This window comes from Limulus polyphemus, unplaced genomic scaffold (genome assembly GCF_000517525.1).
Source record: "Limulus polyphemus unplaced genomic scaffold, Limulus_polyphemus-2.1.2 Scaffold305, whole genome shotgun sequence".
Taxonomy (NCBI): Eukaryota; Metazoa; Arthropoda; class Merostomata; order Xiphosura; family Limulidae; genus Limulus; species Limulus polyphemus.
The window spans coordinates 210,793-235,810 of record NW_013665915.1 but is presented as its reverse complement, the minus strand read 5'-3'; the positions used below and the strand labels follow the sequence as shown (position 1 = coordinate 235,810).

Here is a 25,018-nt window from a genome sequence, read left to right as displayed (position 1 = left end):
CAGATAGCCCTTGTGTAGTTTTGTGCAAAATTCACATCAAACCAACTCTACTTTTTCACATTGCCGTTCCTACATCATTCATATTTTTTCAACATTATTATTATTATTACTGTTGATGCATGAAGAATGTCCATAATGTAAACAATTTACATGAGTCAGTTGGAGATTTTCACAGTTTCAGTATTTTTACTTACCATCTTTATTAAAATTATGTGTAAGAAATCTAATGTCTTGAATAAATTGAGGGGATCAACAAATGATCTTATAATGACTTTATTTCATATTTCATTTCTGATGAAGCCCCTAGTAATGACAAAACAGACCAAACCATCAAACATAAAAAGTTCACCCAAATATGTTTTAAGTTATGAAACACATTTTGTTAGTTGCACATCAATAATCAGGTTTAGCTGAATGGAAACTCCAACAGTGGGCTCAGTGGTTTAAATTATTACTTCAAGAAGCTACTATTTACTATAAACAATCTAAAAAAATAGCACCTATTGCTTTTTCAGAGCTACGTATTATAGATACAGGAAAAAAAAATAATATATTGGCACTAGAAGTTATGATGTCAGAGGTCTTTGGGTGCTATTGATTTAAAGGCACATGGCTAATTTCTGTACAGTGCATTTCTTAGCACCACTGTGCCCCCTGTAGGAACCTCCCATATATTTCATTTATTTAAGTAGTCCCAAGAATGAATTTGTACTTTATTTACATTTTTCAAGTGACTAAAAGCATTGCCATCTTGAAGTTCTTTTGTTTTTATGAGCAAAATAGGAAACTGAATTTTGTGAATTATATCAATGTGTTTACTTGTATTTTACAGTAAGTTCGTTTTACTATATTCTTTTAATAAGTTGGCTTCCTCACTATGGTATTTACATAATAAACTTTTTTTTTGTTAATTTAACTTTAAACTACATGTTTTCAATCTCAGAATTCCAGAGTCTACAAATTAGGAATTCTACTTTGCTTAAACAGTAACAATAGAAGATATCAACTCTCCAGTTCCTCATAGTCTTCATCAGTCATTTCTGATGCCTAATCGTACTTACTTCATTCTGTTTTCTTCTGTTTCATTCAAACATTGTATTAGATAGAAAACAACAACAACTTTGTTTAATAAGAAACCAAAACAGGGAATTTTTGCTACAGTATGACAAATTTTATCAAATGTAAAATATTCACTACACAATGTATATAAGTATTTAAAATACTTAGTGAGAACTGAAAAAACAATGTTAAAAATTCAAATACAGGGCAAATGAATTAAAAATAAGGAAGTTACATAAAATATATATTAACATGGCAGTTCGTTCTTAGTAATGGAAATAACATTAACAATACTATCACCCAGCCAAAGTTGGTGTTGACTCTTACCTAACAACAACTACTTAAAAATTTACTTTTACATGTGAAACACAGACACCTGCAATGTTCAGATGTTTGGACATGACCATCACAGGTGCCTGTGTATAACTTCAATAAGAACTCTCTCACCAGCAACAAATAACAAAGTCCCCATAAAATTTGATTATTAAAACTCTACAAAAATAGGTCCTATTTTCAACTTGATTTATCACACTAGTGGTCAAAGATTTCCCTAACTCTATGCTATAATGTATTTGTCCAGAAATCTGTAATAAATAGTTGCTAACTATTCCACTAAAGTACTCCAAAACAGTCAAGGCTCATGAAACACATTCTCTTAAAACTTTACAAAGTTAACATGACTTTCTTTTTAATAACTGTTTGAAATTTTGAGAAAAAAATACTCTGTAGTAATTTGCATTGTTAGAAAGTGACTTACTAGCAAGTGCTAGTGGATTACTCCTTTAACTCAGTTAGTGGAGCATTTGCCTGGCATGTGACAGGTATGGGATTCATATTTGAGCTGTGAAATATATTTATCAGGATATAATAAAATTACCATATTGGTGCCCAACTAGTGGTTGTCCCAAGACCTTGAAATTAGGCCTGAAAATGGTCTTTGTTTGTAAGAGTGTAGTAGTTTATGCTGTTAAGTTGTGACTTACTATCAAGTACTAGCGGATTAACCATTTAATCAGTTCATGGAGCACTTGCCTGGTGTGTGATAGGTTTTGAATTCAAATCCAAAGCAAGGTGGTATTTCTATAAAAATATAACTACTATAACTGCTCCTAACATTAGTGCAAAGTAGACATTTTTTTCTTGTGAGGCGGTGGTTCTTCTCTTTCTAGATTATTATAGATAATTTGTGAATCTTTATTATTATCTCATCTTAAACAAGATAAAGAAAAATTTAATCAAGCAACTCTAGAAAGCTTTTACAATGTGTTCATGTGCCCTAGAAACATTTCTCTTTTTCAAAACCATTTTTCTCTCTCTCAAATTTAATGAGAAAGGCTGAATACAGCATTCACCAAATAACATTACTGAGGAACTGAATACAAGAGCACAGCATGTTATTTTGACAAGTACTGAAATGAAGAAAAAAAACTGAGATCCCCTGAGGACTTTTAAACAACATTCAATATTAATTTTTAAGCAGATATGGTGTTTTATCAGATGTGCCCTTATAGGTGGCTAGAATGTCTTGAAACTTCTGACCAAATCCGCAGGGCTCACAAATATCTGATAATAATGAAGATGAGATTTAAATGTAAATCTCCAAAACTCAAATTAAACTTTATAAAACAATTTACAAACAACATCAATAATGAATGTGTGCATCATAAATAAGTGAGCTGAAAGTGTTTTCTAAGATCTACCAGTCACCCCCGATGAAAAACTAAGATGGCAGTAACTTGCTCTACTGGAACAACAGGAGGAAACACAAATCCCTGCCATTGTAGTGAGGAGTTTGTACATGTTTGGCTGAGTTCATAATGTTGCTTCACAGTTTCACTTAAAACAGTACAGAGAAGAAAAAGCATCTGATAAAAATTTTCTCTTCATAAAATCTTTCATTTCATCAACAGAAGCTCTCCATTCAACTTCAAATCATATCATCCTCACGATTATCTTCAGAGTTCTCTTGCACATTTAGCAATAGTTTATTTTTCTTTACACAACAATAACAAATTTTATTGAATTCTGCTGTACACACAACAGTAGGAGTTCAAATGTTTGGGAATGCTGGAGCAGTCTTAACAATCTCTTGTGAGGTGTAATGGTTATATTGACAGGTCTGACTCACTCTGGTAGCACGCAGTTAGTTGAATGTCTGTAGCAGTGCTGTTCCTTTTAACTGGCCTCTGATATAAGAAAAGTTCAGGATTTAAATATCCACTAGATAGGCCATAGCAGCTGTTTAAAAGAAAATAAAAAATTATGGTCAAATATCAATTGGGAACAGCTCTTTGTGTAATGCAGGAAACACTTGGTGAGGATATGTCTGTCGAAACTTTGCTAGAGCATCCATATGAAGAATATTCATTTCTCTGAGACTTGGAGTCTTGGCCAAAAGAAAGTCCAATATACTGATATCTCCTTTATAAGGTAGCTTATGGGTATGCTCCAGTTCAAAACGAAGCGACTTTAAGATGGCCTGATTCAGACGTTGAATGTCCAGCACTTCTTTAAGCCCAACACGATCTATAGGTACAAATAAAAGTTATTTATTGCTAGATGAACTAATCACAATGAAGAAATTACTATGTTTAAAAAAACTGTTAATAACAAATCATTGAAAATTTTACTTTCCATTTATTAGGTTTTATTTGTCAAATGGGAAATCCAAGACAGAAAGGATATAATTAAGACAAATATCCATATGATCTCCAGTAGGAAAATATTAATTTAAACACTAAAGATGTGAATAAATTATAAATACCTGCTAAACTGAAATATGAAAACTTAATTTTTATTTGGATCTATAGTTTTCTGTTTGGATTTAACTCTGTTTATTGTTTTAGTGTGAAACATTTTCGACATTATTTGTTTTCTCTGTGTGTGCGTGTCATTATGTTTAAACTTATATATTTGCAAAAATATAATTCAATAGAAACTGCACAGAAATTATTGACTCTACAAGTATAAGATAATAACATAGGTATGCATCATTGTAAGCTACAGTTCTCATGTTCTAGTTTAGAAGATAGCCAGAGGGAGTGTGGATCTTAAGATGTCAAGATCAAACAGTATAAGAATATAGGCCTATAACACTTATAAAATTCTAAGGATGTAATGTAAAAGTAGATTACAAATACAAAGTTCTATGAAGCATAGATAGTATTTAGTTAAAAGAATTTATGTTTTTTTTTCAAGTAGATAGTAGAGTGAATCATTCAGTGTGTTAGCTATCGTGGTTACTTTGTGCAAGTAAGTTGATTTGATTTTATGTTAGTCCTAGTATCATTAGACAGGTTTGAACGTCATTTGTAATGTGGCCTACAACAATTTGTGACAGTTTACAAGTGTTTAAACTTGTAGCAACATTAAAAGTGGAAATAAACTAATTGTGATTGTTACTTGGACTGGACACCAGATAATTTAAAAGATTGTGTGAACTACCTAATATTGTTCAGGAAATATTACCATAATACATTTGAGGTACATAAGTACAGAATAAGTTTAAATGATACAATTTCTATGACTTACCTGGGGAGAGCAGCACATATGCGGAAAACAAAGCTAGTTCTGTGTCTGTCAATTTAAGCTCTGCTATACTCTTCGCAAAATCAAAACTACTGCTGACAAGTTTCATTTCTATTGTGTCTGAAATGGAGAAATATATACATTTTTACATCTGTTTTTTTCCACCCAAGAATAATATATATTCATGTTGACTATTTCAATCAATAAGCAGGATTAAAGTTTAGCTATAACAACAAAACAACTAAAAATAATATACATATTCCTAAATGGTTCAATTTTACTGAAACAAAACAACTGGTAACATTAAAAGGTGAAACTCTGATACACATCTCCAGACCACTTTAAAATCCTAGAAAGGACTTGCTGAAAAATTGCATGCATAAATACCTCAAATGTATTTGTTATGTTCTTAATAAGGAATATATACAGACATTATTTAATTGTAAGTTATACTTTTGATACTAAAAATCATAGCCAAATACACATTACTGTTTTGTAACCTTTGTAAATGAAATATTGATTAATATCAACTTTCAGTACATTCTGTTTACTCACCAGATGTCATGAATGCTTCAACAGGTAAAAGACTCTCTCCATACAAAACAGAGCCTGTATTTAAGTCAAAGTATCGACTCATGCGTAACAAAACCAGTTCAAAACTTCCTATGACACAAGAAAAAAGCGTGTTATTTCAGTGTTAATTATTAAAATGAGTTTATAATATCTATTTGATAATTTAAGTCTTACATGTAATCCAGTGAAGTTGTTCTTAAGCAATTATTAAAGGTATTCTCTTACCAGCTTTTAATAACACAATCTGGTCCTCTTGTGATAGTTTCATAAAACCTGGAACCATCTTGGCAAACTCTATGATTTGTTGAACAACTGCTGTTAATCTCTGAGCACAGTCCAACCAAAGTTCATCTTGTGCCTGAAGAATTCAAAATTATACTTGGCCTTTACTGTCCTATCTAAAAACAGTTCTAATGAGATAGTCTTATTAAGATCTGTAGAAGTTGAAAATTAACTGTCTAAAGGATATAGTGATAAATTTGAAATGCAGTAACCAGTTGTCCAGCAGTTCAAAGGTTACCATTCATGAATACATTACATGTAAATATATTTAAAATTATTAAAGTGATTGTTTTATCTGTTCCAATGAGAAAATCCTTAACATTATCAAATATGTAAGAATGGAATATAAAAACTTTTTATTATTTATTCATTAACCATAAGATAATTACAGGCATGCCAAGTATTCACCTAATTACACATAAATCATGGAGTGATTAATGATAACTACCAGTAGGAAGAGAAATAGAGATGCCAACTTCTTGAACTTCAGGAACCTCCAATCAGAAAATAATGCACAAAGGCCAACTTTAATAACTTTTTCTAAGATACATTTTGCAAAAAAAAAAAAACTTTTTATTTTAAGAGGTATATAATCTAAACTATTCATATTTTTATCCAAACATTGCACTAAATGTAGACACACTACAGATACCCAGAAAGTGGTAGACCATCTTAACACTAAATTATCTTCAATAGCTGAATAATAAAAAAATGGAAAGGTTTTAATTTGTTATTGCACTCTTTAAGAATGTATTTAAACTTGAAAGTAACACTAAAAAAGTGTCAATTGTCAGTGTAAAGTCACAATTATATAAAGAATGGTTTTACACCTTTATTAATAATTCATTCTAATTTGTGATGGGCAGTGTGGCTAATTGGCTTTGTGCTTTGGACTCGTAGTTGAATGGATGGAACCATTTGAGGCTGGCCCATATTATGCTGTTGTGTCCTTGAGTAAGACACTTTACCCCACTTGTTCCAGTCTACCCAGCTATCAGCTAGGGGTTAATCTGCAATAGAGTAGCATCACGTCAGTGGAGAGTGGATCTCCATTCTCATTCCTTTTGCTACTTGAAACTGGAGTTCGAAAGCACCAGATCTATGTGCCTTGCAAAGACATTGAACTTAATTAATTTGTAGAGACTATCAAAGATATAAATAAATTAATACTTAGTTATGAACCAATTTCAAATCACACATCTCTTTTAAACCATCATTCCTTTAAAGCAGATGCAAGACAGTACATGCATCATGAGAAAATGATTTACATACATTCTTCTGTAGCTTTTTGGGAGAAAACCATATAATTTCTGTGCACTTGCTTTTGCTTGAAAATGGTTTGGAAAAAACTAGAATTATACATAAAAGCCTAAAAAAAAGGAGGTCTACAAATGTCCAACTTTATGAAGGAAATTGTGCAGAAGGTATAAAGGCAGATAAAACACAGATGTAAACTGATAAAGGAAAATAGATACTATACAACACTTTTAATTACAATATCTTTAAGCTAGAAAACTACCCACTTGAGCATAGAAAGGAACACTATTTTTACCTTACCATAAATTTGGTTACATTAAAATTGACACACCTAAACCAAAACATGGTAAAAAAGCTATACAACACACTTACCTGTCATATTATCATATTCACTAACAAAAATGCAATTACTTATGAAGTGTATAAAAGCTAAGTGTAATAATGAACATTATAAACGTACGTATTAATGTTTTTAGGTCTATTAAATTGTAACTTGGTAAGAAATCCAAATTTCTGTCTGATATATAATAATATTAGCAATATAACTAGGCATTTTTCAAAAACATGTAAAAATAAATTTTTCTAAGAACTATTTTTTTGGTCACTATATTTTGTCCTAAAAGGATGTATGCATATTTTTCTTATCTATTATAAAACTTTCAGTTTCTTTCATTTAACTGACAACCATTCTTAGATGAATAATGTGATTTTTTTAAACATGATATCTTGGTTTACTACTTTCATGAGTGAAAAATAAACATACACTGGGTTTTATTATATTTCATAGTTAAAACAAGTCTCCACACCTCAAAGGCCACTGCAATCTGAATGGAAAGACAAATGACTACGTGTGGAATTCAAATGTTCTGTTTGGGCCACTACAATGCCAATTAATACTAAGCAAACATTCTCAAGTAACTTAAAAGTTTGTCTTAAGCAAGCCTGTAGTCAGGAGTTTTGGTTACAACCCAATATTCTGAAAGACTATAGTTCTGAAGGGCCAATATTCCAAAAACTGAAAGTAAAAGCAATTATACATGTAGGCCTAATGTTTATTCAGGTTGTTATATTACATAAACAACAGTAAATGTATAATGTTATATATTAGGGACACAGGCCGATAAAATTTTGGAGTATATTTGTAAATATTTCAGAGACCAATATTATTTTGACCTGTAATTAAAGCTTTATAATCTTTGAAAAATTATGTCAAAATTTTAATAATATTAATATCATTATTATTATAAAAAAGGATGTTCAATAACAATAAGAAGAATAAAGCAAACTCCAGTACTAGTAGTGAAAATTTTTTGGAATAATGTTCCTTTGGAATACTGGTCTGTCCCCAGATTTTTTCCCTGTGAAACTCAAACTTGATGACAGGTGGAGAAAGATGTCCTATTGTTTTAGGGACTATCATAATGTAGCTCAGTATTAACTTTTCTAAATGGTAATTGTTTCACACAAATACATAACTAAAAACAACTGCTGCCAATAAAGGGTTAAGTCTAATTATTAGGTAAATCTTTTGTAATTTTGTTCATTATCCATGGTTGGCAGGCCTAGTAGAAAGCTAATGGTAATTTTGCAGGCATCTAAATCACTTGCACCTACTCACTTGGTTGAAAAGAAAAAGCCTATACAAGATTCATATTTTTATGTATTAGCCTAATAATATTAGGAATGGTAGATTAATTAGCTAATGCACTAATGTAATAAACAACTTACCATATTTTTATAATACAAAAGAAGTGAGACATCTTGTGGTTTTCTCATAAGGTCTATAATCTGGTTGGTTGTATACAAACATGTACGGTTGTGTGCATTAGCAACAGTCTTGGCTAATAACTCTGTAACAGAAGGAGGAAAATGTGTATGCTGATTTACTGATATTGAAAGTCATATTCTTTTTAAAACTTCTTCTCCCTGACATTCCAGATTTTCTAGACCTGCATATGCACTCATACAAGATACTGGTATTTCAACTTTTTTCTCATAATACTACAGAAAAAAAAGTTCCAATGAGAACATTGTAGCTTCATAGTAGGCAATAATAAAATATTGCATTCTTCATTAAAATAGAATACTTAGCATGGTTTATGAGCGTATACAGGTTCCAAGATTAATAGGAGCGTAAAAGTTTCTCTAACTTTTCCAGGTTTTTCTACATTCATGATCTCTATGTCAAAGTACTTAATCCCTCCTTTATTTTAGCATCTTTCACATACTAAGATCTGATGAACATGTTATGAGCAAAAATTCAGAAATATCTGTGATTTTTAAACATTAACTACAAAAGCTATTTAACGATGAATACAATTTATTATGATGATTATTCAAACTGTAATTCTCAGTTAAAGAAATCATGAACCACAAATAAATTTGAAAAAACATTTCTCACAATATTATATCAAAGAATAGTATAAAATATAAAAAGTGCAGCTCTCTTATTTCACCTTAGGTCAGCAGTTCCAAAACTGTGAGTTGCAACTCACTGATCAAGCTGAAAGAGGTATTGAGATGAGTCACACAAGAAGACACGGTAAAATATGAAACAAATTTTGTTTTTTGTTTATTTTGAAAACTGTTCATAAGAGCACTACTAGACTACTGAAATACATTAAATATTAAACACCATCTTCCAAGTAGTGCATGGATCCCAGAAAATTGTTTAGTTACTCAAGTGCATTATGAGCTGGGAGCCCCTGATTTATCCAAGAATACTACAAAACAACATATAAAAGAACATTTTCTTGTTTCACACAGACTTAGGAAACACTTAGTGCACCTAAAGTAGTTTGCAAAATTATTATTTAGTAGCAAATGTTTTAGTCAGTCTCAATTATTTCCCTGTTTTGTTCAGTAGTCTCTAGGTATGTTCTCTCTAATTTCCTTGTACTGTAATCTTTTTTTTTTCTTTTTCAGTCACAAAAGATAAAACATAATATTACATTCAATTACAACTTACCTAAATGGGAATTGTTTGATATTGTGGTTGCTGGGACTGTGGTTGTAAGAAGACCATTGGTATCTGGTATAGGGTTGTCCAAATGCTGCAACTGGTCAAATGTTGTACTGTCTACAAAATCTGTTCCAGCCAAGTCAAATGTCATGGCTTGTGGAGTGTAAGTATAACCATTGGGTGTGTACGTGTTGAGGTCTCCATTGTAAGCATAGCTAGGGAGATCCAAGAATCACACAAGTTGTCATTTAGGTAATTATAATGCTTGTAATCATATACCTTAAAATATTTATTTTTAAATTCTAATGATACAACCATGAGACAGAAAGTATCTAAGTGTCATTCACTTCTGTAATTATCAATTCACTTTCTGTGTATATAAACATACTAGTGAAATGGTTACATTTTAAAATTTATATATTAGGATACATATGGATAATCACAAAACATTTTTCCTTCTTTCCTTACATGTAAGGTCAAATCAGTATCTGTTAAACTGCATTTCAGCAATGAGAAGTCAGACAGAAACCAGTAATTACATAAAAGAGTTGATATAAGTATTTTGTTACTGTACCCTCCATTGATGTAGGTTAAATGTTGGTTGGATGAGGACGGCTGTTGCTGGTCAAAGACAGAACTATCTGGTGAGGACTCTGTGGTTTGTGGTGGTGCTGGGTGTTGTTGTAAGGATGGTTGCCCTTGTTGTTGAGACTGAGGACGGACTAGTTGGGCTCTGTGAAATCTAACTTCATCTTCTACTTTTTCCCTTTGTTTCTTGGACATTCTTCCAAACTTAACAGCTTAAAATAATGTTAGCATGAATTTTTAAACAAAACTTGCAACAAATCATTTAATAATAAAAGATAATGAACCACTTATTATGTCAAAATACACTACTTATTATTTATTTTAAAAACTTTAATAAGATGCATGGCAATTTTGCACTGGCAAGCTTGTTCATAAAGATGTATTCAAAGATAACTTATTACTTTCCACTTACAAGACAATAAAACTTCATTAAGAAGAAATGAATTAGTTAACTTAAATATTATATTTTTACAAAAACATTAATGTATACAACACTACATATACTTTATCATATAAAAGTACACAGGTTGTATGAAGAGTTAAAAGTTTTCAAAATTAAGTTGTTGTTTTTTTACTAAGATATGACAGACAAAAATACTTTCAAAATATTTTAGTTTAGAAAACTGAAGGAATATGAATTAATTCTAGTGAATTAATAGCAGCTATGACTGATTAATATATACTGCTGTAACAAATGTGTACAATTATAAAGAGTACATATCTGTTTGGATTAACCATCTAATAGTCATTGCAATATCAATAGTTGTACACAGAAATTGAAAATTTAAATATAAAAGTTTTTATTCTTACAGCACCATGAAACCTTCAAGTTTCATATTTATTAATATTATCTTCTGATCAGAAAAGCTACGTAATTTAGAGTGATACTAAAAATGAATATTGTTTAGCAAATTAAATACATTTTTCTTATGATTTGTATGCTATCAAAGGTGTGAAACAAACACCAAACACTAAAATTAATACGATTGTTTCTTCCTGTCTAAAAATCTTTAGTCACAATTAATCACTGTTGTGATTTGCAGTGAAAATTACTATTTTAATTTTTTTTTTAATTATGGTACCTTTGATCAGAAATAAACACACATATATATGGTGGCCCAGTTGGCAACCATAAAGAACGAACACGATCGACCACATGGACTCCAACTCGCGTCCGCCCTAACCACTAGGCCATGCCTGGGCCATATTATAAGGTAACCTATAATAAAATTGATAAAGATGGCTCAAAACCCTTTTAACTACAGTACAACATTCATATCATTACAATACAGATGAATGTTTATAATTACAGTCTCTTACCATCCCTTGACATTCCTAGAGCTAAACATTTTTGTAGTCTACAGTACTGGCATCTATTTCGATTAACCCTGTCTACAACGCAGTTCTTTTGCCTAGGACATTGGTAATTCACCACACTTGACTGACTCCTTCTAAAGAAACCCTAGGGATCCGAAATAAAAAGAGTTTTTAATTTCTAAAAAGGTATTTAAGTTCAAAACTATTTCGAAAGCAAAAGAAAATCTTCAAAATAGTGCTTCTTTATTCTATTAGCTAACTATTATCATTTTTATATAAAATGCTCCTATATTTCAATATTTCAGCTTTTATACAATAGTAGTTTATTTGTATAATTTCTTTATGAATACTATTTATGTAAAGTATTTTTTAAATAAATTTGTTAGGTTTTAAGTATAAACATATTCCTAAAGATGGCGCTGCTGCATTACAACACTGTATGTGTGTGTGTGTGTGTGTGTATATTATTCCATATCGAACTGACTCAATACAGAAAGATAAGCTTTTCATCTACGCGTTCATTACAAATAATAATAAACAAAACACACACATTTAGAAGATTGCTATAATTTTAGAATACACCAAAATCATGTCACACTGTTCCATTAATTCAGTATAAAATTTCTATAAGATGGCAAAAGAACGTTTTTTCTTATTGAAATGTGTCACTTAGATAGTTTGTTTTTTTATTAACTGGATTATAACACTAGGCTTCACAAAAGTAAATATATTTTTGTTCCTTGTTTGGTAACCATTTTCAACCTTAAAAGCATTTGACGTACCTTTGTGATATTTTTTAACAATAATAAGTTAAGTATATTGTTACCTTGCAGCCTTCACATGTTATCACACCATAATGGACCCCAGAAGACTTGTCTCCGCAGACTTTACATGGTATAATCTCAATCTGAGCTGCAAAGAAAGGACAATTTAAATATACTACTAAGACATATTTTGCACATTTCACGAAACATGTGGTGTACCGTGAATAATTACAATAAATAGCACCTTTTCTTTATTAAGTAAAATAGTCTAACTAAATTTTTGGATCGTTATTGCAACACTGGAATCGTCTGTGTTAGTTTCAATAAACTTGCGTAGTAAGATGAATGTAAACTGTGGTTTGGACTATATTTATTACTAGAGTTAAAATTTAATTAATGAACAGTGGTAATCGTTTGTTTTGTTGCGGCATTATGTCACAATTATTGACAAAATACATTTTGTGCAACAATTGACAACTTTTTTGTTGTTGCTTGTTATTAAGAACAAAACTACACAAAAAGCTATCTAACGCGGTTTCTAGCAGTACAAGTCCTCAGACATGCCGCTGTGCCACTGGGGGCCAATTAACAACTTGATAAAATAGTAAATTTCTGTTGAAAAGTCAAGTTAAATTTCTAAACCTAAGTACCATAAAATGTTGTATTTAAAACTCAAAATAAATACTTTTAAGTTAATATGTAAATAAAGTCGATTTGTAAGTCTTTAAACGAAGATATAACAGCGGAAGTGTGATTATATATATATATATATTTAATAATACTTACATGATCTAATTGCACTATTGCAACTGTCCTATTTTTAAGTAATAATGTTTAGGAAAGTTGGTGCATCAAAATGTTATATAAATATATACTTGGATTTCGTAAACACAAATATATTCCTTTGAGAAGATTTAAACTCCCATTTAGAAAATATGTGTATGTATTAATTGTTAACTACGTAACACAACAAAAACGTACTTATTTACAAAAGAATGTTAATTAATAAGTAACTCAGTTTTCACAGTGTCACTGATAACAGCTTATAATTTTACCGTTTCTATAAACACTCTCAAATAGAAAACTACAATACGTAATGCATCTCGAAAAGTACAACTTCGGTGCAATGTGAAGTTATTCAGCTCAATACTTTTTTTTTGAGTAGCGTAAATGAACTGTATAAACATTCCACACAGTTGATAGTGAAAGTGCCTTTGATATTTTTTAAGTTATCAATCGTAATATAAGCGAAAAATAGAGAAAATAGACTGTCATGATGTAGCCAAAGATCCAGCCCGGTGCTTACCTGATTAAAATACCGGTTTTTAAATAGGTCACCCACGCTGTAGTTCTATGTTTTAGTATAAGTAGTTGTAGCTGACTTTAAAAGTAGGTCGTTATCATATCTTTGATACCTTGTTTTTCCGTGAGCGTTTTTCTAATGATTAGCTCACACTAGATGGACTCGGGTATTATCAACAGTAGAGGTAAGCGAGTTCCTTTAGAGTTGTTTACTTCCCAGAGTCCAAGGTTGCCAAATTTATGGACGGTCAGTAAAAAAATAAAACACATTTCAACACTTCTCGCAAACCCGTGAGTAGCAAAAATGTTTTTTATGATGTCAGTGCAAATGTATAGCGTCAGTAAAAAAGGCCCTGTTCAACTGTACGTCAATAAAAAATAAACTGTTAAGGTTGGCAACCCTTCTACACACACACACACACAAGATTGCTTTCAGTGTTATCTATTCTCTGTTGTTGTTTATGATACTATAGAGATATCCGACCACAACAATGTGAGATCAACACTAAAATAAGATCAAAGAAATCTCCCGATTCCAACTGATCTGAAACTGATACTGAAATTTAAGCATATATTATCTAAATAAACGACCCCCATTTTCAAGTATCACATACTTATCACCTAGTCTAAACTTATGTGAAATGTCACACCAAACAACTAAATTCACGCATACAATTAGTTTTCTATCTATTTTGAAGAGGGCAAGTACTATCAGCCATGTTTGCCTATTTGATTTCGAATTTTCTCACAAGGCTATCGAACTTGAAAATGTCAGGCTAGAAGGAATGCAGCTAGTCAATGGCACCCACCACCAACTCTTGGGCTATTCCAAAAGTGGTGTATGACCGTTACTCTTACAACGCACCCACGGCCCGAAATGCGAAACAGGTTTCTTTGCAACTACAACGTGAAGCGAACGCAAACCCTCAGTTTCACTGTGCGGGCACGCTATCCAGTAGGGCACACTCTGCCCACGTATAAACAAACACAATATGTACTTTCAATGTTAAAGTGTGGTACCACACGGAACGTAACATTGCATTAGTTTAGTTTTCAACGTAACACATGCTACGGATGTGATCTATAAGTTATTTGTTTCTGATTATTATATAAGATATGAACTTAAAAGAAATTGGAATTTATTACATCGAAAACATATTAATTTATTCATTCGAATACTTACAATATCACTTTATAACGACTTTTTCTTTTTACCTTGATGCATTTTCATTGATCGGTAACAATCTATCACTAGACTCTCCTACTTTTGTACCATGCCGTAATCATGCGCAGTAAAACATTTATTGTGGAAATGTAAAACTTTTGTTGTAATGTTTCATTTCTACCAATAATAAAAGTAATCATATTAAATTTTCAAAAAACAGTACAAAAAACACACATTTTATATCGTTTACTTTGAATTATATAAGTAGAATAAGTTATCGTAAAAAGAGATATCTGGTAATATTTACACTTCAATCTCACGTTTAGAAAAGTTGTAATACTAATTTTTTACTCTGGTGACATCGAGAGTAGGAAGCACATATAATGATAAAAATGAAAAAATAGTGGTCTCTTCCCTCCCCCACTAATTCACTAATGTAAATTTGCTTCCAGCGCCTCTCAGACTACCTTTATATGAAAATTAATGGACCAGATTTGCAACAGCGTTTTTGCCGTGTGCATGTGCACCTACCATAGTCCCTATATATTACCTTGAACAGGCTTATATGCAATATGGCAGTTGGATCTGAAGATATCTTTATCAAGAGCAGATGAAAGATGTTTGTGATAAATGCATGTAAACTCTTTCACTGTATCTTTGTTTGAATAAAAATAAATAAAATTAGGTCAAGGACATTTATCAGGTCAAATGAGCATAGCAAAAGTAAGCGCAACGTGAGTGTTTGTTCCGTTAACTAGATGCTGGTTTTTTGGGTTTTTTTTTGGTGGGGACAAGCAGATATCTACACATCAGAACAAGAACGAAGGATGTTCGGATGCTAAACAGTGAGGTTAAAAACCCTTTCAGATTTATTGTATTACGATGTATCGTGTATAAAGGTGTAGCTGAGTGACATCGAGAGTAGGAAGCACATATAATGATTAAAATGATAAATCAATGGAGTTGTAGTTATAGTAACAATAGGGATGAAGACATGGCTCAGCTCAACATTTTAACCACTTTCTGAATACTATACTTTGGATTACTCACCAACTCATCATTAGGATCATTCAATAACTCCCACGTTTGATTGAGACAGGTTTATAGCTGTTTGTAGCCTGTCCTATGTTTGATAGCAGGAAGATAAAGTATTTGCAGTTGCAGTCGTAAACACAGTGATCTATGAGACACGTGTATTATAAAAATTATTAATTAATGATTAGGCTTAGATGACCTTATAAGACTACTAACCATGACAACGACTGATATCCGATCGCTACAACTTTACTGTAGTACAAATAAGGTTTTGTGTGTTTTAGCATTTTGCGTCAAAAGCACGCCGCTCAAACCAGGGTAGAACAGTCTGGGTGTATATTTGGAGTTAAGTCAGTAACTTGGTTTCCTGGGCTTTTTTTCTTAACGTAACATATGAAATCAACCTCGAAGTAATGACTTTTTTGTTCCAAAATTTTCGCGCAAAGCTACACAAAGGACTAATTTGCACTTAGCAGTTTCTATTTCTAAACCGACAGACTAGACTCAGAGATAGGAAGCTATTCAACAGCACCCACCGTCAACTCTATAGCTACTTTTCTCTGATCGAACAATGGAATTTGGCCGTCACTCTTATAGTGCACTCACGGCCTCAAAGTGCTAAGCACGTTATTGCGGCAACGGGTCGCAAACCTTGAATCATGGGATTCACAGTTCGAACACACTTACCATTAAGCTACATATGGTCCTATTATCTCGGCAGATAAGCCTAAAACTCCTAGACTAAGAATTCAGTTAGATGAGGGACTATCCTAAAATGTTTCTAGATGCTACTTGCAAAGATTGATAACAGCTACAAATAAAGTGCCAAATGCTAATAACCAACTTCTCAATGTGCTGACTATCCCCAGGAGATGTGTTACAAGAAGAGCTGCACACATATTTTGTGAAATGTTTGTAACTGATTCAGGGCATGTTTAATCTCATTTCAAAACTGTGTTTAAAACTTTCTATTCGAAATGTAAATAATAATATTGTGAGAAATAAACATTAACGTTTAATGACAAGACCTGAAATTTCTGTTTTTAATGGTTTCTAATATGTTTAGATTCCCAGGAGGCTTTCATTGTATATGGTTAATAAATACAATACGAGCAAACGATGAGAAGCTGATACGTATATATGTTCTTCGAGGTCTGTAATATATTCGATAATGGTTGCAACGACGTCACGGAGTCCTAGTGTAAAAATACATAGCAAGCGGGGTCAAAAAACTCTGGCTGAACACTGTGACGTAACATCTAAAAAAAAACCAGTAAGGAAAAGACACGCTACTACCACGTTATTTATAGACAACAAACAGTCAAGCCCCGTTCAGCACTTCCGCATCTATGATTACGTCCGAGAACTGAGGATAAAATATGTAAAACGAGGACGATGATTTTAAAGTCACTCCCTCTAACGGAAGTAACTATTATTGAAATACCTAGAGGTGAAATAAAGTTGAAATCACTATTGTTTAATTACAATAACTCTGTTTTTTTCCTAGGTAGTTACAGAAGTACAATGCGCATCAACCAACCGGTGTATTAGTATGTTAAACGTATGGTTAAACCACAAATTATCCACCTACTATCAGATGCTCTAAACTCGGGCACTGGTGTTCCGATCCCATGTGATTTCACTTCCGGGTTTGTAATAGCTTTTGTGACTAATAAACAGACTCAAACTACAAGGATAGCAACCACGCCTCTACATCGTTAGCCTTGAATGCACAAAGAAGAACAAGTAAAACGCATACGCACAGATATATTTATATATATATATATAGAGAGAAACACACACACATATGCAGTAGTAAAACGTGTACAAGAAACCGTCCGTACGGTTTGTTTCCATGGTTGTCAAACGTACAAGTTTTGTTGTCAACAAATACTGTTAACTACACGTTTTCGATGCCGAATACAAAACTGAGTGAGCTGGTTAAAACCTACCTTATAGCAAATGTTTAAAAATAGTGCGCTTCTAAGTAATATCTGGTGAGAAACTGGATATAGTTAAAATGTAGATGTGTAAATAAACTTCACACAAAACACTGTTCGGGTAAGGTTTTATGTCATAAATGTAATGAATAGACATACAGTAATTAAATATATTTGATATTATATATATATACACACACACACATAATCGTTAGCTATTTCATTCAAGCTTTAAAATTTTAGATATGGATAAAGCACAAAATTATTAGTTCTTTCATCCAAATGTGGAAACTTTAAATATGGATAAAGCTTAAAATTTATGAAATATTAGGAGTTTGGTCATCATTCTAGAAATGACCACTAGAAACATGAATTAAGTCGTTACACCCCTCTATTAGCTCATACGGTACTGGCTTTCTGAACAGACCAGATACAACCGCCATTATTTGATGCTAACAGTACACGTTATGTTACCTACTTTGCTTCACCGAATACTGTGCCTTGAATTTTACAACACAAGTTATGTTTAAACCTTAACATACCTTTCTAAATCCAGTAAAGCTTAGCTGCTTACTAATATGAAATGTCAGAGCTAAGTTGGTATACGAATAGCTGAAGGCGCAGACCCATAAGGAAAGCGAGTCTGATCTGGTTGTGAACATAATTTATTTTGACATATTTCTTTGTTCTTATTACTTATGCAATATAAAGCTTCAAATTGGAAGCTTTATACAAAATTATTTAAGTTACATCCTCCTTAACGTGTCCAGTTTCGTCGTTATTGTCCTACGATAATTTCAACATTTGCTACTTTATAGCGACGTTTTATATAAAGTGTAGTGTTGTTTAATATCAAACTAAGAATAAGTATTATTGAGATTTTTCTCCGCAAAAGAAAAGCCCTTACAGTTTTAAATGTTTCGGATACAGATATTGTATATGCTTACACCCGGTACATGTTTATGCTTGTAATATATTTACTGCAGAGTTCTACCTTATTTTTTTTAACCAGCATTGGCATGATAACGCTTTTAAGCATAAAGATACTTCCACGAAGACGCATTTTTTTTTCTAAACGACATGAATAAATGTCAGTACTCTACGTGAAATATTCATACTTGTAAATTCATAATTACGTTACCGAACCTACGCCTTAACATTGAAGAGCCCCCCAGTGGCACAGCGGTATGTCTGCGGACTTACAACGCTAGAAACCGGGTTTCGATACCCGTGGTGGGCAGAGCACAGATAGCCCTTGTGTAGCTTTGTGCATAATTAAAAACAAAACAAAAAAACATTGAAGAATATTCTGTAAATTTCAAATCGAGCTTCATTGGGAGTATTATGATACACTTGTTACAAGAACTATTCTAATAAATCCTGCAATATTTTTCACAAATAATAATAAGATGGATTTGCTATTAACGAAAGCTTCCAAATTTAATTGACAATTATTTTAAAGTAATTATTCTTTTAAATGAGATAAATATGATATTCAATATGTCAGTCATTCACTATGAACGTGTTAATTCTAAAGCTTAGAGAATCGTTTTTTTAATATGTTGTTTGAAAATTCATAAAAATGTGATTGTAATTCGTGACAATGAGGTATTCATATAAACCAATCGGGTAGAGTACATAGTGGATATGCGGTGTTGAAATACACGTACTCGGGTAGTGACAATATGATACTGAAATACATATTCGGACGAAGAACATAGCGGCAATGAGGTATTGAAATAATGCATTCGGGAAGAGTAAATAATAACAATGCGGTATCGAAATAACGCACTCGAGTTGGGTAATTGGCGGCAATGTGGTAATGAATTCCGACAGAGTTGTCAAACAACAGAAGTTTTTAAGTTATAAAAACAACTGCTTTTATAGAGAGTGTAGAAGAAGAAAAGACAAAACCCAACAATTCTAAAAAAACTGCTGTAAGTATTATTGTGCGAAATATTTTGTCACGTGATGACAACAACATTGTGCCATCGTGTATCATACTCATTGCATTAAAAAGTTTAACTAAGCAAAAAAACAGGTAAGGTGATTCTGAATGAAAAAGCCAATATGCAATCCGGACTCCTAGGACAAAGACCTTTCTAACGATAAGAAATTTGTAGCGTTTGATCGAGAAATTTGCGAGAAGAGTTTCGAACAGACAAATGCAAGTGTATTATTCATATAGATTATTTCACAAATACATGTTATCCATTAAAATCGTTTTATTCAAACTCCTAAGTTCAATATGGTAGGATGTTTTTTGTTATTTACGATCGAAGTAATAGGCACTTCCAGTGAGAGCAACTACAAAGGATTGTGTAAGGACGTTCCAATTCTGATACCAATTGAGAAAAAAAAAATCTGCCAAACCCATTGTGTGTTAATTTTTATTATTTGTCATAGCCATAATAACAAATAATCTTATAAGAAAGCTATTTTTATTATTAAGTGGTAAAATTAAACTATAGATGTTCAATATGATCTATGAAAATTATTATGGAGCCTTGCCACATCATTAAAATCCATGTCATCACGTCCGGTCATGCTCTGTCTGACGACTTTGTGTCATGAAAATAGTCCAGCATTATAGTTGTTGCGTTTGGCGACTTTGACCAGTATATAATAGAAAAATAGTCATTTCATTCTACAGCTTCCTGAGATATGCGGCGATTGAACGGGAAGTATGACTGGAAGCCTTGTCTTGGTGAACCCACTACTTGTTAGCCTTGTTTACAGACGGAAATCCTTCTGGATTATGTTGCATATTGTAGCCTGGGGCACGTATACGGCTTTTGCCATTGACATTTGTGTTCGTGGATTCTCTCCTGTTACAAAACGATGCACTTACCACGACTGGGGTACGACTTGTTGCAGGTCTCTTTCTGGATGATCCTGGTACCCCGTGTTGATCTGTATTATTTTGTTTTCCAATGCCATTAAGTACAAGAGATATCCATCTTGGAAACTGCAAGTCTCCGATGTGAACGCTTTTTTATGATTTGAGTAGTGAATATTTTGCGCCGGAGAAAGCCTTTCCCAAAAGCGAAGCATTTACTGTGGCATTACACTACCTACGTAACGCCAAATAATGTCGAAAGTTCCGATACATGCATATCACCTGCGGGTGTCACGCGACTTGCTGATTTACATATTTAAAATCGTTTTAATATAACACATTCGGCCCTGTATATTTATGTTGTCGAATTCTTTCTAAGGATTTCATATTCTGTTCACCACGCTTTCTGAGGTTTTATTGCATTTTTTTATAAAAATTCGCCTAGGGGAACTATTCTGTAAGAGACTGATGCATCTCATTATATCATACTTAACTAGTATGATACTTATACCCGCTAGCACCACAGAGTTTCTGTATGTAATAATTCGCCAGTTCAGCTACTATCAAAGATATTATGCATAAATTCATCCTATTTTGTCACCATAAAGTTAATTTTGTAAATAATTTCGAACAACTATAGTACAGAAGATAATTGAAAATTCTTAATTTAAAAAGGGGAATAGGGATCGTCAAAAAAGTACAGAAACAAGTTGAATCGAAATGCAAGTATTATATTTTCGAGCCTACAACTACGGACTCCAAAAAAAGTAAACAAACTAGGTTGGAAATAATGTAGGTACTATTTTCAGCCTAGTTTGTTTACTTTTTTTAGAGTCTCTAGTTCTAGGCTTGGAAATATAATAGTTGCGTTTTGATTCAACATGTTTCTGTACTTTGTTGACGATCCATCTCCCCCCCTATTTAAAGTAACAATTTTTAATTATCTTGTTTCTTAAGTTTTTTATGTCCATTTATGGAGAATAAATTTTAAGTTACATAGGTGCATATGCATTCAGTTGAATATTACATGTTTTTCAATAGTTTACTGCTGCATTGGCTTTTTTCCACCCAACCATTATCTGCTAAGCCAGATGGTTGTATGCCTGAGGTTTCGAGTAAACACGCGTTTAACAAGCGAAGTACGAAAATCAGAAGGATAAATCACCACTCACAAGAGTAGAGAAATCTACTATGGTAATCGTCTACTGATAGAAAACTCACGGAAATAGTCGCAGAAAACCACGTAGAGACAAAGTACAACTGCAACTCAAGAAACAATGAAGAACAACAAACTCGAGAAATTATGAATCCTCAAAGAAGCAGTTTTCAATTAATGCACATTAGTAAAACACCGATTATTTTTATGGCAGAAAGTAGAGAACTTGGAGAAATTCTTCAGGGCAAAAAAACGAAGATGCTTGAATTAATTTTCAAATTACCCTATGACATACTCAGTACTGCATTAATTACTATTATTCGGGTTTTAGTAAAATAATCATAGCCGTTTTTTTTTCTTTAGCGGCTTGTAAAACTATATATGTATAAGACTGAAGACACTTATAAATATACACATTGTTCACTCTAATAAAACGAAGCTTTCCAGCTGGTATAAAATGGAGTATTTACGACCAGTATAATGGTGCTTAAATGGCTTCTGTGATGCTTGAATGGGTTGGAAGAGCTTATGTTGGTTGCGAAAAATAACTTCGAAAATTTTAAAGGGTAGAAATCTATACTTTGAAAATCAACTTAAAAATAGACCTACAACCTTTACAGGAGTTTGTTTAGTAGCTATGCATAGATTTTGGATCACTATACCTAGCAGGTGTTGCTGTAGGCTTCGGTGCTTGAATGGCTTCGAAGAAAGACTTGACCAATAGCAATGTAGAAATTGATAAAATCTCTCCTTCTCGTACAAGAGTCATCATAAAAGTAGTCTTATGACCTGCACAGAAGTATTTTTAGTAGGTTTATCCAGGTATGAATAAAATATTCATAGCCGTTTTTTCTGTAGGCTTTTGAAACCATAAAATATGAATAATAATATGAAGAACAAAAAGTTTGATTTCTGAGTTTATCATAAAGGAATCCTGTGTCTCTACTTTCCGAGAACAGAGCAGCCGAAAATAAAGGAAGGTTTAAATGTACTTTTGTTTACCGAAGTTAAAATAAAATAAAATCAGGACCTCCAAGTCTTCGTTTTCTGAAGTTATCATTCATGCTGTTCAAATATTTCAATAAGAGACTGAATATTAAATATATACTACTTTCTTAGGATCAATATAAAGTAGAATAACTATCTTATGTAAAGCTTTGATTCTTCCACCTCTTCCAAGTTTATGTTAATTTTGGCCTAATGATAACTATTTCAGCCGACATGATTCCCCTTGATGCTTAATAAAGAAAGATTTGGTGTGGCCGTTTTATTAACTGAGAAATACGTTTCCTTAAAGATAGTTACAGGAGTGAATTATGTTCAATTTCACCTGTTCCTTATTCCGGTGATAAAAACAGGACGTATGAAATAATCTCGCCACCACTTTTCAGAGTGAATTTCTTTTTACATAAACACACATGCTCTCTAGTAGCACAGTGGCATGTCAGAGGACTTACAACGCTAGAAACTGGGTGGGCAGAGCACAGATAGCCCATTGTGTAGCTTTGTGCTTAACTTCAAACAAACCAAACCACACACACAGATGACAAAAAAAAAAAAAATGTGAAATAGAGGTTTAAATTCTAAAATATTTCAATTAGGCGTCTAAAATCTTCATCTGACAGCAAAGTAACACAATCACAGCGCGACTTAATACCCAAAACTTGAGTCATTCTATCATTTACAGGAAATTTGTTTACATTAATAAAAATATGTCTTGAAAATCAAGAGCGCTGATTATAACCTGATATTATTAGAATAAGGAAACACATTACGTTAATACAATAATAGGTAGGCAAACAACGATTTATAAGTATAAGGAAAAGTTTTATTAATGGTGGAACATAAAACATGTTTCAACAGAACATTGGTCTGTCTTTTTCATATCCATTATTGTAACCTGATATAAAACTCAAGAAGTTAGAAATGATATAAATATCAACACACTGCTATTCAATGTAAAAAATCAAGAAGCTGCTATTAACTTGAGGAGTATGTAATGGTAACCGGTTGCGAACCACGAACCCTAGTATTCACAGTCTGAACACATTAACTCACGTTCTGTCCTACAGCTCAAGAGCTTTGTTTCAGTTATTATATATTTTAATTCACTCGGTAGTACTCCCCGATGTTATCGTATATTGAACATAACTGTGTACAAATACTGTTATTGTATAACTGATAAACTGTAATTGTGTGAAATGACTCGCATCATTTGAGCCTCTTATTCTGCGACTAATTGACCAATGGTAAAATGGTGCCAGGAGAATAGTAGGATAAAGAGTGTATGTAACATAACAATGTTTTACCGTTTCCTGACACTAGCGTGCATTTTTTTTCGGATATTTACATCCTGGCGAGGGCCAACTTGCATCACTGAATCACAAAATGATAGAAAAACTTTTAGTCGTTCTGGCATACATATGTTAATAGTTTCGAATTGAAATTAATGTTACAAAGTCAATATGTATGTAACTTTATATATAACATTTTTAAAAAACCATACCCCACCCCACCCCAGGAGTAAAGTCGAAGCATTTCTTGTTCAGTACAGCGCTAATTTAAACTGTGTAACTTCAATTGTAATCAAAAATGGAACACAAAAAATGTTCTTCTTCTGGGGATTATAAACTTTAATTCAATACAAATGTAGTTTTATCGACTTAGCCAATCCCCAATTCTCAACCTTGGTTATAATGGTGTAAGGTAACTGACTGTATCTCAGCTTTAAGAAGTTATAGGCTAGTGATATAATATGTAACGAAAATTCTTTTTCTGTTATGTTCAGAAGAAGAGACAAGTCTACTATGATACTGTTATAACCGTGTAAGCTGTCAAATTATGTACACACAATATTAAATAATTAATAATCAATATCGAAGTAAAATCGCAAACACGATAACAAAAGTAGGACTTTTCAAACATGCAGCTTTAAGCCTATGTTTATGACACAAAATGTGAAAGATAACCTACGTTCAATATCATGAACGCATGACACATGAAATAACTTGCAACCTTTAGTGAGATGTTTTATATATATTTGAATGACTGAGTGATTGCAGTAACGTCACGCACTGAAATGTCGGATACAGCAGCTAAACTATTTGTCCATTCATGATTCATTAGGCCTTTGTTTGCAATCGCTATTGTTTATTTACATGATGCGTTAAGAGCCTCCTTTTGATTTTTTTAGAATGGGCATGAGTAGAGAGAATAGGCAAAGAAAACCACCGAGACAAAAATAAACAGAC

General features: G+C 32.4%; 1 protein-coding gene across 1 annotated transcript in view; it reads right to left on the bottom strand.

Annotated features, from left to right (window-relative positions):
• Positions 1–277: 277 nt before the first annotated feature.
• The window catches only part of LOC106457227 (probable nuclear hormone receptor HR3), a 42,739-nt gene continuing 17,998 nt past the window's right edge, over positions 278–25,018 (bottom strand). The window contains exons 2-10 of the mRNA XM_013916621.2: positions 12,393–12,478; positions 11,570–11,711; positions 10,236–10,461; positions 9,668–9,876; positions 8,428–8,549; positions 5,386–5,518; positions 5,143–5,250; positions 4,591–4,707; positions 278–3,585 (exon numbers count right to left, since the gene is read on the bottom strand). Of these exons, the coding sequence (XP_013772075.1) occupies positions 3,326–3,585; positions 4,591–4,707; positions 5,143–5,250; positions 5,386–5,518; positions 8,428–8,549; positions 9,668–9,876; positions 10,236–10,461; positions 11,570–11,711; positions 12,393–12,478 (1,403 nt within the window). The 3' untranslated portion in view covers positions 278–3,325. The remainder of the gene's footprint in view (positions 3,586–4,590; positions 4,708–5,142; positions 5,251–5,385; positions 5,519–8,427; positions 8,550–9,667; positions 9,877–10,235; positions 10,462–11,569; positions 11,712–12,392; positions 12,479–25,018) is intronic.